Source organism: Bos taurus, chromosome 11 (assembly GCF_002263795.3).
Source record: "Bos taurus isolate L1 Dominette 01449 registration number 42190680 breed Hereford chromosome 11, ARS-UCD2.0, whole genome shotgun sequence".
Classification (NCBI taxonomy): Eukaryota; Metazoa; Chordata; class Mammalia; order Artiodactyla; family Bovidae; genus Bos; species Bos taurus.
The window spans coordinates 100409615-100433519 of record NC_037338.1 but is presented as its reverse complement, the minus strand read 5'-3'; the positions used below and the strand labels follow the sequence as shown (position 1 = coordinate 100433519).

At 44.4% G+C, this 23905-nt stretch overlaps 1 protein-coding gene across 1 annotated transcript in view; it reads right to left on the bottom strand.

Annotated features, from left to right (window-relative positions):
* Positions 1–23029, bottom strand: part of GPR107 (G protein-coupled receptor 107) — a gene marked incomplete at its 3' end in the record, with an annotated part of 52227 nt that extends 29198 nt beyond the window's left edge. The window contains 9 exon segments of the mRNA NM_001099164.1: positions 3099–3232; positions 3744–3854; positions 6441–6497; positions 7959–7996; positions 9585–9724; positions 10902–10981; positions 11224–11274; positions 11593–11715; positions 22862–23029. Of these exon segments, the coding sequence (NP_001092634.1) occupies positions 3099–3232; positions 3744–3854; positions 6441–6497; positions 7959–7996; positions 9585–9724; positions 10902–10981; positions 11224–11274; positions 11593–11715; positions 22862–23002 (875 nt within the window).
* Between the last annotated feature and the right edge of the window lie 876 nt (positions 23030–23905).

Sequence of the window (23905 nt, the reverse complement as noted above, 5' to 3'; positions counted from 1 at the left end):
GGGAAAAGAAATCGCCAATGTCTTAAGACATACGAGGGACTGAGACTCCAATGTGCACGAACTCAAGCACAGCAACCAGGGACAGACAGCAAACCCGGCAGAAGGATAATGCAAACACGGGCCGTCACACGGGGAAGCCCGGGAGGCTGAAGACACGCCAGAGAAAACCAGGCACCGGCTCAGGTGTCAGTGCTGGCGCGTGCAGGAGCAGCACCACCCGCCCAGGCCCTGCGGGAAGCAACCTGGCAGCGCTCGGTGAAACTGAAGAAGCGCACGCCCCACGCGCAGCGCGCCTCCTTCCGGAATGAACCTCAGAGGCTGCCCAAGCCATCTGGGGACAGGCAGGCGGGCGGGTGACAGGGTAGGGGAGCAGGGAGATGAGAACAAGCTAAGGGTCCACCACGAAGGGGGCGGGCAAGCAAAACGGGGCGCCCACTGGATGACACGGAGGAGCTGAACAGCCATGAACTGGGCGCACATGCAGCGATGTGCCTGCATCTTAAAGAGGATGTTACCAAGTGAAACAAGGTACGAAAACAATACCTACAGACAGGACAGTTCATATAAATTAAAAACACATTCAATACCAGTAAACGTGATTTGTTTATCAAGATACACAAATACCCCAAAACACAAACGAAACACATTTGGGCAGCTGGCCGTGGGTGGGAAGGAACGAGAGAGGGGACAGGAAGTCAAACAGGAGAGGGCCTTGCACAGAACGATAAGGAGGGCGGGTCGTGAGTGACGCACACCAGTTTCCGGGCTGGCTTCCTCCCTGGTTCTTTCCTGCTCCAGGGCCTACCTACTTGAAGGTCGAAAGGGAAGTCAAGGCCAGAGGAGTCTGTCGGTCCTCAGTAGCCACGAGACTCACCCAGGCTGCAGAGCCGGCAAGGGCTGGGCTCACCCTCACGGCCTGGCCCTCTCGACCTGCAGCCTGGGGGACAGCGGCGACGGGAGGTGAAGGCAGGCAAGAGTTCGAGCTCTGGGGGGGCAGCGACCAGGCTCACACACGGGCTCTACCCTGACCACCCTCCTCTCACGAGGCCTCAGAAACCTCTGCTGAAAATGGCACCACCACACCCAGCACCGTGCTGGGCGGAGAGCGGCTCCAAGCGGGCCAGCTGTGCGTGTTCCCTCCCCGGCTCCCCATGCTCCGGGGCCACGACAGAACTCGCAGACGTGAGAGAGGCCACGACGGCACAGCAGACCAACGTGGGCCCAGGCCAGCTGTGCCCGGGACGCCAACTGTGGCTCTCACCTCCCCTCTCGAGGCCTCAACAAGCCAAGGCCCAAGTCTCTCAGCTCCCTCCAACTCTAGGGGCTGCAAGTCTCTCAAAGAGCCCTGGAGGCACATCCGTGATGTGACTCAAATCACCAACCCCCTGTGGCTCAAGACTCCTGGAAAAACATCGGGGGTGGGGGTGGGCAGAGGGCCAGAATGACATGTTTCTGGATCTACACTACACTTCAACAAGAAGTTTAAAATACACTGCCCAAAGCAGGTCAGCCTCATTTAACCACAGGTTTTAAACTGTCATCACGGTTTTATATAAAAGTGAACCAGTGACAGTGACTGTTGCCTCGCTAAATAAAGGGAATTTAAAATACCAATGAACATCTGGCTAAGCTATTTTGCATGTGCCTCATCTTTGCATAGCACTCTGATTTGCAAAGCCCTCTTGTACACATCATTTCAGGGGAAATCACATAAGAAATCTGAAGATCTAAGACTTTGAGAGGAAGGCAGATTATGGCACATTATGACTGTTTCAGTTCTGCAGATGAGGAAAAAGAGAATTACAGAGTGAAGCCAGGTACACTTCAATCAGTAGCAGCAACAGTCAGCATTTACATTTGAAAACCAGGTTTCCAACTCCTAGTTCTTACTTGTCTACTAAAGGTAAGAGCAAAACCTTAACAACAACAACAATAAAAACCACCCTCCACCATCTTTTACGGCCTGAATTTGCAGGATTCTTTTTTTCTTATTAATGGTTTCCCGATCTCTAGTCCAAACATGATTATGTAGAGTCCTTCACAAGCAAACAAGACGTTCTTTGCATCCAGTGGGTGTAAAAGACTTACAACAAACAGGAAACAGCAAACCGCACCCAGCAGAGCCCAGTATTCAAGCTGAGCCATGTCCACTAGAAGACAGGCAGGCTACCAGGGCTTAGAGGTCTCCATTTCTGGCCCACTGCTCCAGAGGAGGCATCTGGTATTTGGGGTACTCATTTATTGTGTGAATTTAAATCTCTATTATGATACTGTATTTCCATACCTTCCTTTACACAGTTTATGGACTTTATAACAAACACTATTCTTTAACTGAAAACTAGCATTTCGTTTCCACTTTGGGGAGGGACACAGAATTAATCACTAGTTCCACTCATACGCTGCTGCTCCCCTCAAATACCAAGAAGAGGAAGTTAAAGCCTCGGGGGTTTCAGGAGAAAGGCCAAGAGTCAGGCAGGTAGGCCTTGAAGAGGTTTTCTCGAGCTTCTGGAGGGCAATGTCTACCCTGGCTGGGCCTTCAGAGCTCGGCAGCAGCTCCAGGCTCCCACCAGGCCCTGGGCCACGGTCACGCCTCTTGTCTTAAGAACAAATAGCCCCTGAATGTGACCAATGCATTCACTCTGAGTCCTGAGCTGGGGTGTCCTTGCTATGGAAAGTGAAGTCGCTCAGTCGCTCAGTCATGTCCAACTCTTTGTGACCCCGTGGACTCTAGCCTACCATGCTCCTCCGTCCATGGGATTTTCCAGGCAAGAGTACTGCAGTGGGTTGCCATTTCCTTCTCCAGACCTTGCTATGGAAACACTTGGCTTATATATTTTACTTCGATTGTATATTACTGAAGTATTTGGATTTGCTTTTTAAACCAAGCAATAGGAAGTAAACAAACATCATGGCATGCAAAGGCCTCCCACACTGTAAGGCTTCTGCAGAGTCCCCCTTGTTTCAGGGAAGATGCCCTTTGAAGAGGATGGGACTGCTAGTGACAAGGTCTCCTGGTTGGGAAGACAGCAACAGGTGAAACTAAACAAACACATCCCCAAACCCTGGGGGCTGAAGGGCTCAAGAAGGTGACAATTTACCGTCGTTTTCGAAGGATGTGAATCCAGATGGTCCCAGAGAGAAAGAAGAAGAAGGCCATGGAAATGTATAATTTGGGGAGAGGAATTTCTCCTGCTGAGAGGTAGCTGTCAGGATTCTTCTCTGTGATCTCGATCTGAAACCAACATGAGACTATTTTCACTTTTCAGAAACAGATCATCCCATATTCAGTAATTTGGAATCTCTGCTATTTCACAGAAGCTCAAGAAAGTGAGTACCGGAAGGTAACAACCATATTCTTTTAGGAAACAGAGCATAGATGACTTATAGACGCTGTGACACTTTATTTTTTGGCTGCACCCTGAGGCGTGTGGGGGTCTCAGTTCCCTGCATCCCCGCCTTATTAGTGCAGAGTCTTAACCACTGGACCACATAGGAAGTCCAAACAACCACATTCTTAATGCACAGGCTGAAGTGTAAACACATCCTAATATAAATCCCTTATATTTCCTTTTGAAGAATCCTCTGCTGAAGTATGCTGGCCACTGGCAGAAATGTTATTCTGGCCATGTTTTTCTCTAACTCTGCTTAAATGTTCTTAAAACTGCTCTTAGAAAGAAAAAAACCATCTTGCATTTTACACAGCTGACAACATCTGTGTGGAGCAGTTTTCATATGGTACTCACATCAAGGCTGAACGAAAACTTGTCATTAGACCAAGCGTCACTTCCAAGACACTTATGAAAATAAAGACTGTAGAGGCCTTCTTGGTCATCAGTGCTGATGTTAAAGAAAAACTGAAAATGAAGAAAAAAAAAGTTTAAGGATATCCAAATCCTCAGCTAAATTTTTAAATCTCAGAAAGAAATCATGAATACTACGAATACAAGAAAACAGACCGTTTACTTAAGTTAATCAAACTCTCCTAGAGCAGAGTTCCAATACACTTTTTCTTATTCTATGATACCCTCCTAATATTTTAATGATTTTCAAGCGAACAGAAAAGTAGACTGGATTATACGGTCAACAGCTATGTACCCACTACCTAGACTCTACACTTTACTACACTTCCCTTATCATGTATCTATCCATCAGTGATGGGTTTTTGCCAAAGTCTGCAGAGCTAACTTAAGATGCGGTTACCTAGCTTTCAAGCCCACACATTACTGTTTTGCCCTTTAGGTAAAAAATACTTCTAAGAAAGAAAGGAGGTTCTTCTGGTACTTGAAAAACTAAAGGACCAGTATTTCCTCATCAAAATGTACCTGTATGATTTTAGACAACAGTAACAGAGGCTACATCTACTATGTTTAGAGATTTTTCTTTGTTTTTCAATATATTTCATGTATTCAAGTGAAGCTTAATGTAAATCAAAAAATGTTATTTATATATATACACACATATATATAATCACAGAATGTGACTGCTTGATCAATTCTAGGGAACATTTTACTGCAAGTCTAAAATATTAATATACTGTTTAGGGCTACATATACAAGTGGTGAACAATGAAGAAAACAAGGAAATGGTTATGGTAACATCTTTCATGACAGGAGTCACTCTAAAGAACATGAGGGACACAGGCATGGTAAGCATGGTCTAGTTCCTGTACCAGGTGATGGCTATGAAGGTGATTACTGATAATCACATGTACTCAAGGTAAGTACGATACACTCTTCTATAGGTACCGTACCTCAAAATTTTAAAGAAGGGAAAAAAAGAGACATCTGTAAAAGGGGACTAATACAAGTACCGACTTTCATAGCTTGCTGGGAGGATGAACTGAGACAAGGTAAGGTGTGAGTACTTAGCAGGATGTCTGACATTCGTTCATACATTCATTCATCTCAGTAATTACTGATAGGAAGACTACTAGGGCCAGGCCCAAGATAAGGAATTTCACACAGAGCAGCAAGAAAGCAGACAGAAATCCCTGCCCGTATAGTTACCTTCTAAAGACAGAGAAACAATAAATATAACAAATACAGTATGCTGTACGCTGGAAAGAAGTATTAAGGGAAAAGGTAGAGCCGGGGGGTGGGGGGTGGGCTGCATTTGAAACAGTGCAACCGGAGGAAGCTTTGCTGAAAAGGTGACATTTGAGCCAAGACTTGAAGGAGGAAGAAAGTAAGCATGAAGACTCTGTGGACGAGCTCTTCCCCAGTGGGGGCTGCAGGAGCAGAAGCCAGGCTTCACCTTCCCCAGGAGAAGCCAGGCTTCACCTTCCCCAGGAGCAGCACGGCGGCCGCTGTGGCTGCAGCACAGCAACACACAGAGCGCGGGGAGGAGACAGGACTGAGCTCAGAGTCGACAGCGGCCAGACCAGCGTGCTCGGAGACCAGCAGGAGGACTTGGGCTTCTACTATGAGACAGAGGGGAAGCTGCTGAGGGTTCAGAGCAGATGAGCACCCCATAAACTCTCAAGTCAGCTGTTAATACTGATGGCTACTAAAGTTAAATAACATCAACACTGTTACAGCAGCAAAAGAATCTACGGTGAGAACTCAGACCTGCAGATGCAGGGGCGGGGGCCTTTCAGAAGTGGTACAAATACAGAGAGTCTTGAGCACGGGTAAGGGCAGGGGTGCAGGCCATTGTCAGAAATGACAGAACCACACACTCAGGAGCTATGCATTTCACTCGAAGTAAATGATGCCTCAATGAAAACTGCTTAGAAAAAGAGGTAGTTATTCTTACAAGTTAATGGTAAGAGACTATTTGTACAGTGCTTTACAAAGCACTTTTATTTTTAAAAAATGATACACCTAACCACCCTGTGAGATGGGTGTCATCATTTTCCATTTTCAGATGATTAAAGAGTGAGGTTCAGAGGTTAAGTGAGTTGTCCAAGGTCACCACCTAGCATGTGGGCTCTGAGATCCAATTCAATGTCCTACCCCACACCCCACACACAGGCTGTGATGCTGCATGAACACTCGTGTGCAGTTAACGACGGTGACGGCTGAGCAGCTCACTCAGGCCTCTAAGTCTCAGTGAACTCGTCTCTGAAATGACATCATCCAAAAGATGACAATCATCCTTTCAGGTGGAGAATTCTGGGTTTCTGACACACTCTGAATGGGAGGCAGTGTGGGATTAGACAGGCAGAGTTGTGGAGACAGCCAGGGAGAACCGGGTTGGAACCTGGGCCTTGATGCTCACACTGGATACACAGTTATTCTCTCTCAGAGAAACATGGTTTGATAAGCAGCGGGTAACAATATCCACCTTGGAGGTTTGTTACGGAGAGAGTTCCTATATTCAAATGACTGGCACACAGCCTATGTAAGTTGTTATTCCTAAATTGAAAGTTTCTTTAAAAATTCACCCTTTTACATGGCAGAGATAAATTCTACAAAGCTTGACTCAAAGAGATTACGTACCTGGAATGAAACCGCCCCATCATTATTATGAACAGAAAAGGATTTCTCTCCTGTTGCCTAAAAAAGACATTAACAACCTATTTTAGATGAGACCATCCAAAAAAACATGCTAGTAAAAATAAAAATTTAAAAGCTCCAAAACATTTTTTTCTAAAATCCTAGATTCGCTGGTCTTCAAAAGCTCAATGGAAAAGAAATTCACCATCTTTTCAATATGAATGAAATCCTGTTTTACAAAAAAAGGTAAACCTTTACCCGTTTCCTTTTCTCAGCTACGTCTCCTGTCGCCCCAACAGCCCCCTGCTCCCCGCTGAGCACCTCTCCAGTCTTACAGCTTTAGTAAGACAACGGACGCCAACCCAGGCCACGCCTCCACGCCCAACGTCAAACGACCGACATGCTGCCGCGGGCGCAGCGGACTACAGCCAAGTAACAGAGAGGACTACTGAGACGTGCGACGACACAGGAACCTCAGAGACTCACACTCCACGAGAGCACCTAGGGACAGGTCAGCGGCACCTCAGGACAGGAGGGGACGGATACGCTGTGGTGCTGGTTTCACAGGTGCACGTCAAGTCAGAACTTACTCAACTGCCACTTCAATTACGCACAGTTTGTAGTCTATCAATCTTACTTCAATAAAGCTGTTACAGTGAAACCCTGCCATCTGGATGCTCCATCACTCAAATATTAAGATAACCCAAACTAAAACTTTCCCACGTGTCTTTCTGTTATTTCTGTTCCCCACCTCGCTGGGGGCAGGAAAGCAACCCCCTCTTCTCCCCGCTCCCCGCCGCCCTGGCCTCCCAGCCTGCTGCTCACTTCCTCCACATTCCGAAGCTCGGCTCTGGCTCAGATGCTCAACACCCGAAACCTGCACGGTTACGACGGCACTCCTCCTGGTCCCTCTCAGGTCCCCGGCCCCCTCACCACCGCCACCCTGCACGCTCCTTCTGAACAACGACTTTCCCTTAACATGTTCGGTATCACGTTCCATCCTGACCAAGGACACACGATGACTTCCTGTTTTCTGTGCATCGATATTTTCAATTTTTTGGCCCTCTATAATCTAAGATACCTCTCTCTGGTCCCAAATATATGTTATGTTTTACTTTCGGCAGGCCAGTGCCCAGCACTCGTCAGTGCTCATGTCCACTTCCAGTCTTTGCTCATGATGGTCTTCAGCCCCTTTCTTCTCATCTTCTTCCCCAAACAATCCACCACACTTCAAGCCCCAGTGACATCTCCCTCCAGGCGACTCTCAGATACCCCACTTCCCTCTCCCCTCACCATCTGAGCTTCTATCACATAAGGGCTGTGTAACTCAGCACTCAGTCTTACTCTGAAATTATTTCAGAGCATCCAAGTTCTCTCCCCAAACAGAAGGCAACCGCCTGCAGACTGAGCATGCAGATGTGTGTGTGTGTGTGTATACATATGCACAAGGACAGTCCTACATGCGCGTGAGCACACACACCTGGAAAAGCTGAGAGCGCACAGGTTGGGGTTAGTTCTTACCTTTGAATCCACGGTACTTCTTTTAGACTTTCCACTTTCTAAAAGAAGAATCATTTAAAAGATATTATTGCATGATTCAGCTCATAAGTATAGTACGGTATCACTTTATGAGACTCTAGCTCATCTAACATCAAATAATTCAAACAAATAAACAAAATGGTGAGGCCACATGCCATCTTACAAACTTGCAATTCCTCAAAACCCCAAACACTCTTGAGCTGTAGAAGCCGCAAATTGGACATGTTCTATTACGAACACAATTTAATAAATGGCAACACTCAGCATCAACGAAGGAAATCGTCTCTAAATAACCTAGTGCATGTAACTGCCAAAGACACCACATGGAATGACTTTCTTTTTTTCTAAGTAATGACACTTGAAACCAGATCACTGTTTAAAATATATACGTATGAGATTTATTTACATATGTAGAAAAAACAGCAAATATTACTAGCATAAAGCATACTTTTTTCTCACAGCAAGGAGTGTAAAGATTGCTAATGATTTCTTTCAATGAAAAGAGAGGGCCTCTGTGTCTTATTTTTACTTAAGTCGTTCTTTCTGAGGAAGAAACTCTCAAACTATATAGGAAGGGAGAGAGTTTCAGAATAAAAAGAAGGACGAAAATGTTCTGCCTAGGGAATGGTCACGTGAGCTCAAGGAACCTAGACGAGGAGAAGACGGTGCACATACATGGAGCCGCACCATCACACACGTGGAACACTCTGCACGTCTTTTAGTGTGTGTTAGAACGTTGACAAACTGAGAAAATAATACATAAATAATACTGTAACTAATAAAGTTATCTTTAAAGACCTCATATAAATTACTAGATAAACCTGATGGTCAATAAAAGAGGTGATAAATCTAAACTGGTAAATCAACATAGGGAGAAAAAGTGCGATCTCAGTGGTAAGAGTGACTTCAAAACCAAGGACACCCCTTTGCCTTTCACTTTAGGATTTAAAAAACAAACACAACCAAAAACCCACTGCTGGCTAGGACTTGGTGATGTGGGTGCTATGATTATATATTTCCTAAAAGGAGTATAAATTCACACAACTCATGTGGAAAGGAATGAAAATATGTATCAATGTTCCCAAAAGTATTCATATCTTTTGAACCAGAAATTCCAGTTCCTGGAACTCAGCCTAAAAAAAAACGTTCTACATATGAAAAAAAAAAAAATCTACAAATAAAGACGTCTGATGCACCAATGCTTTATAATAGCATCAAAATGGAACTATGTCTCTTTAAGGGAAAATGCCAAGCAAACTATAGTATCCATTTAATGGGGCATCTGATAAGTATAAAAAAATTTTTAAGCTGAGTGAACAGGGATCTTATAAAATTATAAGATGACTATTAATTTTTAAAATCAAATGTTCTAGACTTAGAAAACAAGTTTAGAAGGAAATAGAAATTACTGATTATTCTAACATGGAGAATAAGGAAAAATGACTATTCTTTCTCCATCTTTCCTGTATTTTTCTTTGTTATGCATTTTTATATCACCTCAAAAGTAAAATAACGCTAAATAAAATCATGTTTGTTTTTAAGTAGGAACAAAAATGGATCTAGGAAGCAAGGTAGTGAAGGAAAGGCTAGTGTCTACCTTACAGTTACCTTGTTCTTTCGGAGCCTGGCTGCCTGATGAGACAGGGTTAACACCAGGCTCCTGGCTCTGACCAACAACCTTCTCATCCTTGGTAAAGATGATCTTTGGTAACTGGGCACCAGCTTCTGGTGGAGATCTTATTTTCACTCTATATTCAAGTAAGACAGAAGAAAAAGAGAAAGAGATCAAAGTAAAGCTTACGGCAGGTAGGTGTTGTCAGTTAGGTGTTGTTTCCAGCTCTAAGCCCATCATCTCATGCAGTCCGTGATGGACTGGATACAGATTCTATTATCTGCCTTTTACAGATGCTGAAATGGAAGCTAAAAGGTTAAAGAACTTGCCCAAGAGTAGCAAGCTAGTCAGCAGCTGGGGCAGCCCCACTCCAAAGTTTGAGTCTGTAGCAACCATTTGATTCTGAGGTATATATTTCCTCCCTAAGTATGTGTAATGTGTTCAACAAACTGATGATGATCAAGCTGAATGAACAGGGACGCTTATAAAATTATAAAATGACTATGGATTTTTAAAATCAGATGTTCTAGACTTAGGAAACAAGTTTAGAAGGAAATATAAATGACTGAGTATTCTAACGTGGGGAATCAGGAGAAATGACTATTCTTTCCCCATCTTTCCTGCACTTTGTGCACACGGGAAAAGGAACAAGAGGTTAAAAAAACCCAGTAAGACGTTAAAACAGGCCTCGGGGAGCAAGCGAAGGGCAGAAAAACGACTCGCAGCCCATGAAAGGTGCATGTCCTCCCTCTCCCTGCTGACCAGACCCCAATTGTGTGAGACCCATCCCGCCTGAGGAGGGGCCCGCAAGTTTCGATGCCGGAGTGGACACGTGCCCTCAGGTGGCACTATCGCACATGTCAAGGGGAGCACGTCCAGCATGGGATAGGCAGAAACCTCCCTCTTCCCCTTAGCTGGCGCGAACAACACACTCACTTCACTGAACACGTGCCATGCTAGCGCACGCTACTCTGCCTCGGTGCAACACGTTCTCTTTGCTGGGAATGCACTTCCCTTTCTTATTCCTCTGCAAAGTCTCCTCACGAGAAAGCTGGCTGCGCCAACACTTCTCTGAAGCCTTCCCTTCCTGCCCACAAACCACCGTCCCTCTGCCCTACTGCTCCTCCAGGTTGCTGCCACCACTGGTATCGCTGCTGTCTCATCTAGAAGCTCCTCCAGGACTGCACCTCCACCTGATCTCCAGCACTCGGCAAAGTATTTGGCGTGTGGCAGATGATACGCGTCTTAGCTTAACTACCGAAGTCCCCCAACTTTACTTTAGGGTTGAACTGAAGGATCTTAGCATTACTTACTCACTTCTGGAGATGTCTAGGATTAAAAGCGTGACAGAGGCAGACTGCTTCTTTAAAATACAGTAATTCACATCTTCATCCTGAGAAAGAAGACCCAGTTACACATCATGTTATTCAGTCACACTACAACAAGAACAAAAGGTTTACATGAACAAAGCAAGTAAGTGGCCCAGCCTCCACTCAAAAGACACAACTGCGGCTGCTCAGACGCCTGGAAGTCGAAGCTGCCACCTCAGGAAGCAGCGCTGACAGGGGCAGGGCACTCCCACCCAGGGCTTGGGCGCAAGTGCAGGGGGCGTCAGGTCACGCACTCGATGCTCACCAGATACGAAGAAAAGCCATCGTTCTTTGTTCGGTCTAGGCTGAATCCAATCTAAGAGGAGGTGAAAACGGTAGAAGTGAATTACCACTGATGCCCCGACGTCCATACCTTTCTTAGCCCAAGAGAAGAAAAGGAGATTATTTTGGCCTGGCCTTCCTCTCGGTTTTCTTAGCGTGTATTTTGTAAGAAGGATCAGCTGTAACTGAAATTATTCAAGAATTGTAACTTCAGTGTTAAAAAACAAAACTACTGCTGTCTGCTCACAAGTTTAACTTTCTACATATTCTAATATTCCATGTTTAAAAATGGGGGACGCTCTTACCTGAGCAACAGAAAAGGGTTTACCCTTGCTCCTGGAAAGGCACTTACAGTGAAGTCCTTGTCTGTGGCTCCTTTAGGTTCATTCACTGAAAGGCTGCTGACATTCACCTTCATGTACCCATTCTTGAAGAATCCAAAGGTGTTCAGATGAACCTTATGCCTCACGTCATCCTGAAAAGATGTGCAGTAGAAGAATTAGTGATCTGGAGAAGTTGATTAGTAAACCTATTCATTTGCTTGGAAAACTGCGATATCTAGTTCCTTGTCAGCTAACCAATGTCTCCATATATTCAGTAATACTGACCACTGTGGGACTTGATCTTGCTCCAAAAGCTGAAGAAGACTCATCAGAAATTCATATGACAGCAACAATTTTGCAGAGGGAAACACACAATAGATTCGATTCAGTCCAGTGCATTTGGAAGGGTCCCGGGGGCAGACTCGATGGCCTGCTGGAACGTGAATTCCAGGGAAGGAAGAACAATGTTTTAGTCATCCTCCTATCCTTCCTTCAAGTACAAGGCCTGGCATCCAGCAGGCACTCAAAACAGGGAGGGGGGTGGTGAGGGGGAAGTAGCCAAAGCTGCTCCAAGAATACACTTGGCTCCTCCCCCCGAAGAACAACAAGAGACACCTGCCCATTACTTGAAACTGTCTCAGAGTTGTGACTCCAATCTCAGCTCAGTCCACAAATTTTAAGTCCAAGAGAACAATGGGATCAGTGGATACTCCCAAAGCTGAGGTTCCACAAAGGCACTTCACGTTGTGTAAAGTCATGAGTTTCATATTGGGAATTATCTGCCCAAATGTTCAGTTATCACATAGATCCTAAATACAAAACACTAGGCTAAGTATTTTTCTAAAACTTGGATTTGGTTCTTCCCCAAATCCACACCATTATTTTTGCTAGTGTTTGTTTTCCGTTTGTATTTTAAAATTCTGTTCATTGTTTCTTTCACTTTGTTGTTCAGTCGCTCAGTCACATCTGACTCTTTGCAACCCCAAGGACTGCAGCACACCAGGCTTCCCTGTCCTTCGCCATCTACCAGAGTTGCCTCAAACTCATGCCCATTGAGTTGATGATGCCATCCAACCATCTCATCTTCCATCATCCCCTTCTCCTCCTGCCCTCAATCTTTCCCAGCATCAGGGTCTTTGCAAATGAGTTGGCTCTTTGCATCAAGTTGCCAAAGTACCGGAGCTTCAGCATCAGGCCTTCCAATGAATACATGAATATTCAGGACTGATTTTCTTTAGGCTTGTAGACTGGTTTGATCTTGCTGTCCAAGGGACCACACTTCAAAAGCATCAGTTCTTCGGTGCTCTGCCTTCCTCATGGTCTAACTCCCACATCCATACACAACTACAGGAAAAACCACAGCTTTGACTGTACAGACCTTTGTTGGCAAAGCTATGTCTCTGTTTTCTAATATACTATCTAGGTTTGTCATAGCTTTTCTTCCAAGTAGCAAATGTCTTTTAATTTCATGGTGGCAGTCACCGTCCACAGTGATTTTGGAGCCCAAGAATATAAAATCTGTCACTGTTTCCACTTTTCCTCATCTGCTTGCCATGAAGTGATGTGACCAGAAGCCATAATCTGAGTTTATTGAATGTTGAGTTTTAAGCCAGCTTTTTCACTCTCCTCTTTCACCCTCATCAAGAGGTTCTTTAGTTCCTCTTTGCTTTCTGCCATTAGAGTGGTATCATCTGCATATCTGAGGTTGTAGATATTTCTCCCAGCAATCTTGATTCCAGCTTGAGAGGCATTCAGTCCAGCATTTCGCATGATATACTCTGTATAGAGATTAAATAAGCAGAGTGACAATATACAGCCTTGACGTACTCCTTTCCCAATTCTGAACCAGTCAGTTGTTCCATGTAAGGTTCTGTTGCTTCTTGTCCTGCCTACACGTTTCTCAGGACATAGGTAAGGTGGTCTGGTGTTCCTATCTCTGGAAGAGTTTTCCAGTTTACTGTGATCCACACAAAGGCTTTAGTGTAGTCAATGAAGCAGATTTCTTTTGGAATTCCCTTGCTTTCTCTATAATCCAAAGAACACTGGCAATTTGATCTCTGGTTCCTCTCCCTTTTCTAAATCCAGCTTGTACATCTGGAATTTCTCAGTTTATGAACTGCCAAAGCCTAGCTTGAAGGATTTTGAGCATTACCTTGCTAACATGGGAAATAAATTAGTACATGGTCTTTGTTAGGAATCTGTATTTTCTAAATTCCTAACAAAGACCATGTACTAACCTATAATCACTAAAAAATAGTTATTTTCAACAATTATTATTTGCCAGCAATATATTAATTGCAGGACCCTCATCTAACCTTGGAGAAGGAAATGGCAACCCACTCCAGTGTTCCTGCCTGGAGAATCCCAGGGATGGGGGAGCCTGGTGGCTGCCGTCTATGGGGTCACACAGAGTCAGACACGACTGAAGTGACTTAGCATCTAACCTAATTTCCAACACTCCCTTTTAAGCGATCATGTTACCACATCAAATAAGATATACGTAAAGAAGGCACTCTGTAAACTGTATTTCACTATACAAATAAAAGACACAAAATTTCAGATTAATAGGAACCAAGAAAGTCAAACACACTAATCACTCATTCAACTTTGATTTAATTCAAATGTAAATAAACCAGTATTTACAAAATGCCACTAATGACTAAGGCCCGAGAAGTGATAAAAGACTCAACTCAAAAAAAAAAGTCTCCCAACAGCCTTCTTACAGTCCAGGAATAAGGAAACCTCTTCTTCCACCACAGGGAAGCCAGAAATCTCCCCAAGGACAATCAATGGTCAGCGAGACAAGAGAGCCCTTTCCCCCAGGAGGCTCAAAATCCCCTTCACTGTAGAAAAATAAAAGGAATAACAACAAATATCCATCTACCCACTGCTCACAATTACGACGTGTCTACATCGAAGCTGCTTCAGAACCATCAGAACAGAGAGAGGGCAAGGAGCAGGAAGAGAATAAATTCTGTTCCCCTCGACCATCCCTTCCCAAGTTCATATCCATAACCATAAACATCAATACAGTATCATGATGTTTTTAAAAGTTTGATAAACTGTGTTACAATGTATGTGCACATCTGGCAACGTGCATTTTTCAGACAGCATTGCATTCTTTGAGGCCCTATCTGTGTTGACACATTGAATATGCTCTGGTTCCTCATTTTATCTGCTTGTGTTCCATCGCATGTACATCTATTTCCCCAAAGCATCACCTGGGCATTCAGGTAAAGCCCAATCATTCCTGGGCATTCAGGTAATTTCCAATCATTTGCTGTGACAACACTGTTACGAGAATTCCTTGTACATATCTTTTTTTTTTTTTCTTTAAACTGTGCTATTTTTAAGACGTATTTATTTCTCTTATGCTTTGGCTGTGCTGGGTCCTCACTGCTACACACAGGCTTTCTCTAGTTGCGGTGCACAGGCTCCTGCCTGCAGGGGCTTCTCTTGCTTCGGAGCATGGGTTCTAGGGCATGCAGGCTTCCGCAGCTGCAGCAAGTGGGCTCAGCAGTTGTGGTTCTCGCGCTCTAGAATGCACTCAGTAGCTGTGATGCACAGGCTCAGCTGCTCCGTGGCATGTGGGACTTTCCCCGATCGGGGATCCAACTGGTGTTCCTTGTATTGCAAGGTGGATTCTCAACCACTGGACCACCAGAGAAGCCCCCCTTGCACATACACTATGTATTATCTGGGTGGGGATTAAGGGTATATACATCTAGATGGAAAATCCTAGGACACAGGGTGTGCACATTTTCAATTTTAGTAGAAATTGACAAATGAATTTCCAAAGTATAAGAAAGTTTCCTTACATCCTTACTGAACCTTGATGTCATTAGACATTTCATTTTTCCCAGTTTGGGGGAAAATCAATATTGATGATTCAATTTGCATTTCCTGGTACTTCATGAGTTTGAGCACCTCATCTAGGTTTATTAGCCATTTGAGTTTTTGTTTTGTAAAATGCTTTTTTAAAAACATATCATAAAAAAAATTAAAAAATAAAATTGTTTTTCCCCCCGCCGCCCAAAAAAACCCCATATCATATGTCAGACTTCCCCAGCAGTCCAGTGGTTAAGACTTTGCACTTCCAATGCAGGTTCCAACCCTGGTTGGAAAAGTTAAGATCCCACACGCCAGGCAGCGTGGCCTAAAAAGTAAAAATTTAGAAAACTAAATAAATAAACATCATATGTCCATTTTCCTTTTGGATTTTTTCCCTTAAATTCTTTATATATTCTGGGTACTAATTTTGACTTTGATGCTGCAAGTATCTTTTCCCGGTCTCTTTTTTAAACTGTGGTATCTTTCGTTATACAAGTCTTTTTATATTTTGTAAGAGAAAATCTATTGATCCTTATTCCTGACAGTTTTCATCTTCAAAAAAATCTATCAGGGGTGTGGGGGAGGGAAGTACTGAAAGTTTGGAATTAATAGATGCAAACTATTATATACCATAGGATGGATAAACAACAAGCGCCTACTGTATAACCCAGGGAACTGTAGTCAGTACCCTGTGGTAAACCACAACGATAAAGAATACGGAGAAGAAAATATGTATACATAACTGAGTCACTCTGCTGTTCACAGAAGTTAACACAACACTGCAAATCAACTATATTTCAATAAAATTTTTAAAAATTCAATGTTTATTCCTGATAACAATTTTAAATGTCTTTTAAAAAACGTCCTTCTCTACCTCAAAGTCTAAAATATTTGTGATAGTGAAAGTCGGTCAGTTGTGTCCGCCTCTTTGCGACCCATGTATAGTCCATGGAATTCTCCAGGCCAGAATACTGGAGTGGGTAGCTTTTCCCTTCTCCAGGGGATCTTCCCAACCCAGGGATCAAACCCAGGTCTTCCACATTGCAGATGAATTCTTTACCAGCTGAGCCACAAGGGAAGCCCAAGAATACTGGAGTGGGTGGCTATCCCTTCTCCAGAGAATCTTCCCTTCCAGGAATTGAACCGGGGTCTCCTGCATTGCAGGTGGATTCTTTACCAACTGAGCTATCAGGGAAGCCCCAAAATATTCACGATATGTTATTCTAGAAGTTTGAGAGTTCTGTTTTCACATTTAGTCTGTAATTCACCTCGAATATATTTTGTTTGTGGGATAGCATCTCTTCCCCCAACCCTACTCCCATGGAGACCAGCGAGGTGTCCTGAGGCCACTCCAGAGCGATCTGTCCTAACTTTCACTGCCCTACGGTGCCCCCTCTGCTGCACATCAAGTTTGCACTAGGATGAGTCTCTCATCCGCGCTTCCCATTCTGCCCCATAGATCTGCCTGATCCCCACTACAGAGTCACATGGCATTATGGTTCAAAACTGAGCAGGATAAGACCTTGCTCCTCCTCCTGTTTTGATGTGTGCTGGGTATTATAAGACTTTTAGTGACTGGGAGAGACAATCAAGGGGGCTTCTGGGGTATTAGTAAAGTCCTTCTTCTTGACCTGGGTGCTGGTTACCTGGGTATATTCAGAAATTTAAAAAATTCACCAAACTGCACACGTATGAACTAAGAAACTAAAGAAAGGCAGAGCAATGACAGCAGAGAGGAGACTGGCACACAGACTGGCAGTCGGAGGACTGAGAGTTCCCCCTCAGGGGCACAGGGTGCCACCAATGGGCTTAAGGGGAAAATCACGATTAGCTTTGGCTTTTAGGAAGATAAGGCTACAAAACAAAATAGGAACTAAGATAATGCTAGGAAAATGGGTATGAGGAGACCTCCCTGGTCCAAGGATGGCCTAGACCTAACAGTCAGAGTGGGGATGTCAGCAGTGAATGGATTGGAGAGCTTTGTATTTAGAACACAAATCTATGAATGTGATGAGAAGATAAGAATAAAAGATTTCTGACTTAAGAAAATGAGCAGCTGGTGGTCCCAGTTACTAAGAAAAGAAAAACTGGAGAAAGAGTACGTACAAATCAGGGGTGAAGGGTGAGGATGTTTCTAACATACAGAGATGATTATGAGCCACTTAAGTGGAAATGGAGGTTAGAAAACTGGATACACTTGTCCAGAGCTCAGAAGAAAGGGTAGATCTGGAGACAAAACTAAAAAAAAAAAATTCCCATAACCCTTATAGACAATTACTATATGTTTCTCCTTTTCCCCCTTATTTTAGAAAGTTGTTTTAAACTTTTCACTAAATATTGGAATATAAAAAATGGTTTATGTTCCTCAGTAACTTCACATTTTAGACTGCTTTCAAATATAAAGCAAGTGGGGTAATGATACGTCAATTTAGTTTTTCTCACAAACTGAATTTTAGAAAACAGAGTAACATTTAACTGAGCTAGCTTATGGTCACCTACCTGGCCACTTCTTTATTTAAACAGCTCCTCAACTGGCGGTCCACTGACTATGCTGGCCCACAAATGTGCTACATGTGGCCAACACAGTGCTTTGTTTTTGTTTTTAAATTTGAGTTTGAGCTAGCTAGTTTCACTTGAAAGCTTGGATTTCTAGTTTTTCTTAAACACACATAATCCAGCAAATCTAGGCCACACAGGACGGAAGCATAGATGAACATACTAAACTACACTACAAGGAAATAATCAACAAAATCCAGGACAGGGGAGCTGGAAGGAGTGAGCCGCACCCCCCCCCACCCCCGCAGATCAACACAGACAAAGAGGTATATTAACCAATCATAATGTGAGGACACTATTTCGATTCTGATTTTTAAAAAGTTTAAATCCATTTATGACCAATGGAAATCTGAACCTGATTTGGTATTTCATGATATTAAACATTATCTTTCTTTCTGTTAAAATGACATTGTTGTCGTTGTTGTTCAGTCACTCAGTCATGTCTAATTCTTTGCGATCCCATGGACTGCAGCACACCAGGCTTCCCTGTCCTTCACCATCTCCCAGAGCTTGCTCAAACTGGTGTCCATTGAGTCAGTGATGCCATCCAACCATCTCATCCTCTGTCATCCCCTTCTCCTCCTGCCTTCAGTCTTTCCTAGTATCAGCATCTTCTCCAGTAAGTCAGTTCTTCTCATCAAGTGGCCAAAGTGGAGCTTCAGCCTCAGCATCAGTCCCTCCAATGAATATTCAGGATTGATTTCCTTAGGATTGACTGGTTTGATCTCCTTGCAGTCCAAGGGACTCTCAAGAGTCTTCTCCAACACCATTCAAAAGGATCAATTCTTCAGTGCTCAGCCTTCTTTATGGTCCAACTCTCACATCCATACACGACTACTAGAAAAACCACAGCTTTGACTAGACAGACCTTTGTTGGCAAAGTAACGTCGCTGCTTTTTAATATGCTGTCTAGGTTGGTCATAGCTTTTCTTCCAAGGAGCAAGTGTCTCTTAATTTCATGGCTGCAGTCACCATTTGCAGTGATTTTGGAGCCCAAGAAAAAATCTGTCACTGTTTCCATTTTTTCCACAACTATTTGCCAGGAAGTGATGGGACCGAAAGTACTTAGTTTTTGAATGTTGAGTTTTAAGCCAGCTTTTTCACGCTCCTCTTTCACCTTCATCAAGAGGCTCTTTAGTTCCTCTTCGCCTGAAAGCCTTATGGCTGAAACCATAAGGGTGTCATCTGATACTGCAGTTACGTTTTTAAGAGTCCCTATTTCTTATAGGTACATACTGAAATATATACTGAAACATTTATGGATTTTAAGGATCAAACAATATGATGACTTTGATTGACTCGAAAATAATATGAGAAGGACAAATGTTGGCATATATGTTGAAAGCAGAACCCTCACAAATTGCTGGTAGGACTGCAAAATGGTACTGTTGCTTTAGAAAGTACTTTGGCAGTTTCCTAAAAAGTTAAATATAGATCTACCATGAAAAAAAAAGTGAAAGTGTTATTCGCTCAGTTGTGTCTGACTCTTCTGTGTCCCCATGGATTGTAGCACGCCAGGCTCCTCTGTCCATGGGATTTTCCAGGCAGGAATACTGGAGCAGGTAGCCATTACTTTCTCCAGGGGATCTTCCCAACCCAAGGACTGAACTCCAATCTCCTGCATTGCAGGCAGATTCTTTACCTTCTGAGCCACCAGAGAAGCCCAAAGAATACTGGAACAGGTTGCCATTTCTTACCCCAGGGGATCTTCCCAACCCAGGGATCGAATCCACATCTCTTGTGTCTCCTGCATTGGCAGGTGGATTCTTTACCATCTGAGCCACCCGGGAAGCTATCTACCATATGACCCAACAATTCTACTCCACTCCTAGCTATCAACCCCCCAAAACGAAAACATGTTTCCCAAAGACTTGCATGTAAATGTTTGCAGCAATATTACTCACAACAGCCAAAAATGGAAACCCAAACTTCAAATGTCCTAGTAAATGGCTGAGCATAGGTGATATATTCATACAATGAAACTATTTGGCCATTAAAAGGAATGAATTGCTAATACACAGTACAACATGGATGAACCTCAATAACATAAGTAAAAGAAGCCAGACAAAAAGGACCATATACTGTGTGACTCCATTTATTTGAAACACTCAGAAAGGGCAAATCTATAGAGACAGAAAGTAGATTAGTGGTTGTCTGGGGCTGGAGGTCGGACTAGGAATTAACTGTAAACCAACAAAAGAGCTCTTACACGGGTGATGGAAATGTTCTATGGCTGGATTGTGGTGACAGCTGCATAACTCAGTCAATTTACCAACAAGCACTGAATTGTGCGTTTACAATGTATGGATTTTAATGTATACAAACTATGCCTCAAGAGTTTCCAAAAGTTAAGGAATCTAAAAAACAAAAGACAAGGAATTTGAGAAGACTAGAAGAATAATGGGAAACGTAACATGGAATGAGGAAACGGAATAAAGAATGAAAGGGGGACGTCTCTGGTGACCTGGCGGTTGAAACTCTGCCTTGCAGTGCAGGGGATGTCGGTTCGATCATGGTTGGGGAACTGAGACCCCACTTGCTTCAACTAAGACCAGAGGCAGCCACATAAGTAAACACATTAAACAGAAAAAAAGATTTGTTTTCTAGTTAAAAAATAAAGAATGCACCTGAGCAGGGACGCATGTGGGGATAGAGCAGAATTAGCCATTGGTTAATGGTTACAGCTACATGGGAATTCACTATACTATTCTTTCCATTCTGGTGTGTGGCTGAAATTCTCTCTCTCAATCTCAAGCAAAATAAGACAATCTAACGTTGCTGCTCTGACAGGCTCCCTTCAGGTGACTTCACTTTCTTGGGCAAAATGTCAGACTGTTTAAGAGGCGAGAAACAAGTACAATACTGATTATGGAACAGGCACCTAGTATTTGAGAAAACAAAGATGAAAAACATTAAGCAATGTAGCTTACTCCTTGGAAGTAAAGTTATGACCAACCTAGACAGCATATTCAAAAGCAGAGACATTACTTTGCCAACAAAGGTCCGTCTAGTCAAGGCTATGGTTTTTCCAGTGGTCATGTATGGATGTGAGAGTTGGACTGTGAAGAAGGCTGAGCGCCGAAGAATTGATGCTTTTGAACTGTGGTGTTGGAGAAGACTCTTGAGAGTCCCCTGGACTGCAAGGAGATCCAGCCAGTCCATTCTGAAGGAGATCAGCCCTGGGATTTCTCTGGAAGGAATGATGCTAAAGCTGAAACTCCAGTACTTTGGCCACCTCATGCGAAGAGTTGACTCATTGGAAAAGACTCTGATGCTGGGAGGGATTGGGGGCAGGAGGAAAAGGGGACGACAGAGGATGAGATGGCTGGATGGCATCACCAACTTGATGGATGTGAGTCTGAGTGAACTCTGGGAGTTGGTGACAGACAGGGAGGCCTGGCATGCTGCAATTCATGGGGCTGCAAAGAGTCGGACACGACTGAGCAACTGAACTGAACTGAACTGAAGCAATGTAGCACAATATGGAGAAATCAATCACCAGAATTACACCAACTCAGGTTGCTTCTCCCATTGAGGGTAGTATATTTTTCCTTCTATATTGTTAATATTTACCTAATGATGCTGGCCATCTGACATTTTAATTCTAGACATGCCTAAAGCCAAGAGACATGGTTCAGTGCGTTCAAGGTTCAGTATTAGTTTTGTTCTCTAATTTATAAGCTACAAAAACTCAGTTACATGATTTCACCTAAGACTCAAGATTCTAAATTATAAAGTGAAAGAATTTTAGGAGTTCATCACTTGGAGTCACAGGCCTGGGGACTAAGACCTATGGATAAGCTTTGGCGGGATTACAAAGCCCTATAAATTCCAAGAAGTTTTGCCTACATTTCTACCTGCATTTTCTGGGAAGAGATTCAATATCTTTCAGCATATTCTCAAAAGGAGCCAAGACTCACTTCTCTCCCTGCAGTTGACAACCATTTTAATCAGGATATTTATTGTTTACAAATAACAGTATGGGTCTAGTCAGGTTTTTTTAATCCAGATTCTGTATTCTTTAAACTATAGTCACAAAATACATTGCTTTGTTAATGTACTGGGTTTTAATAAGATAAACTTTCTCACTGCTGAAACCTCATTCTGCTAAGAATACCTTACAGAATGAAAATTATGTACAAGGTTTGGGGTCACAACGATTTATTTTTCCTGGTGTCATATATTAACCAGCTAAATCGCCTGGAGGCATGTTTTGAATTAAAAAGCAGGATACAAAGGGTTCAGTCTAGGCCTATCGTAAATTTCTTCCCTAGACAGACAATGACAGAAGCGAGGGATAAAAAGGGCCTCTAATCAAAAACATATTTTCATTGCTGGGCTTAAATTTCCGGTAACGGATTTCAAGCGAGATTTGAAATTCCTCCTGGAGATGCTCACTTTGCTCAGGCCAGAGACCGCCACGCCCACCAGGGAAACTGAGGCAAAGGTTCCGCGCACCTTCCAACTGCCGCGCACCTTCCAACTGCCAGGCACCAGGGGGATGGACCAAAGGAGACGGCGGACGAGCGAAGTCGGGGGTAGAAGTTGGAGATGAAAGGGAGGAGGAAGATCAAGTTGCTCTAGGCAAGGAAGTCAGGGAAGCCAACAGGACTGCAAGCACAGCCCCCTGAAAGTCCTTCGGGGTTACACCGCAGTTCGGCCCCTTTCCCTCTCTTAGTTCGAATCTTCCTACCCTTTCCAGACCGACCGAGGACTCCCGCCATTCCCACAGTTCCCAACAGACCCCTATGAGAGGGAGGCCGCGACTGGGAATAGAGGCGGGAATCCAATCGCTCATAGACAACCCCCCGACCCCCGCTTCCCCTGGGCCAAAAGTTGCCCCTCGGCATCAGGGAGCGGCCTCGGCCTCTGTCCCCCGCCCTGGTCTTGCAAGGCCCTGGTCGCCCTTACCTTGAGCGCCAGGTGGTGGACGCGGCCCAGGCCGGGCTCGGCCAGCAGCTGCAGCAGCCCCAACAGCGGGAACAGCCGGAGGCCGGAGGCTAGCCGAGGACTGCGGGAGCCCGAGAGGCCAACGGGCGCCGGGGCGGCCATATTTGTTCCAGCATCACCAGCTGCTTCCTCTCCCGCCCACTTCCGGGGCTAAAGAGCGGCGGCTGCCGGAAGTGCCTGAAAGCGGGCTCTCTGCTGCCAGCGGCGGGGAGATTGTAGCCTTTTTCCTGGAGTTTGCGGTCCCGGGAGCGGGGCGGGTACACTTCGGGGCCGTTCAGTTGGCCTCTGCTGTGAGGACTTTTCGGTTTAGCCAGAAGAGGTGCGCCCGCAGTGGGTAGCCGTGGCGGTTGCCATGGTAACATTCGCTGGGCTGCACAAACCCCAGCGTTGCCTCCGCCCCGCGGAGCTTGGAAAGCGACCTTGGGCCTGCGCGGCCGTCGGCCCACCGAGGGACCTGGCGTTCCTAGGCGGGGAATGCCTCCTGGGTGCCTGGCGGTTGATGGGACCGATTGCCCCGAGCAGCCTTCAGTCGATAGAAAAACCAAGTTCGTGGCTTGTCATCAGTCCTTGGGTGGTTTTCTTTTTGTGTTTTGAGGCACTTAACGCAAATTTTTGATGAGGTGGTTTTAGTAATTTATTGCGCCTTTATGAGGTACTTCTTCCCCAGTGGCTCAGCGGTAAAGAAGCCACCTGCGGTGCAGGAGACACAGAGACTCTGGTTCCATCCTTGGGTTGGGAAGATCCCCTGGAGGAGGAAATGGCAACTCACTCCAGTATTCTTGTCTGGGAAATCCTATGGACAGAAAGGAGCCTGTCCATGGGGTCGCAAAAGAATCGGACATAGCTGAGCGACTAAACAAGGACAACGTATCAGGCACTTCGTTAAGCCTTTTGGGTGCATTTTTGCATGTAATCCTTGGAACAGTCTGATGAGATAGGAGGTAGGTGTAAGTATTAACCTCCCCGCCCCCCCTCCCCCCACACACACACATACACACACACTTT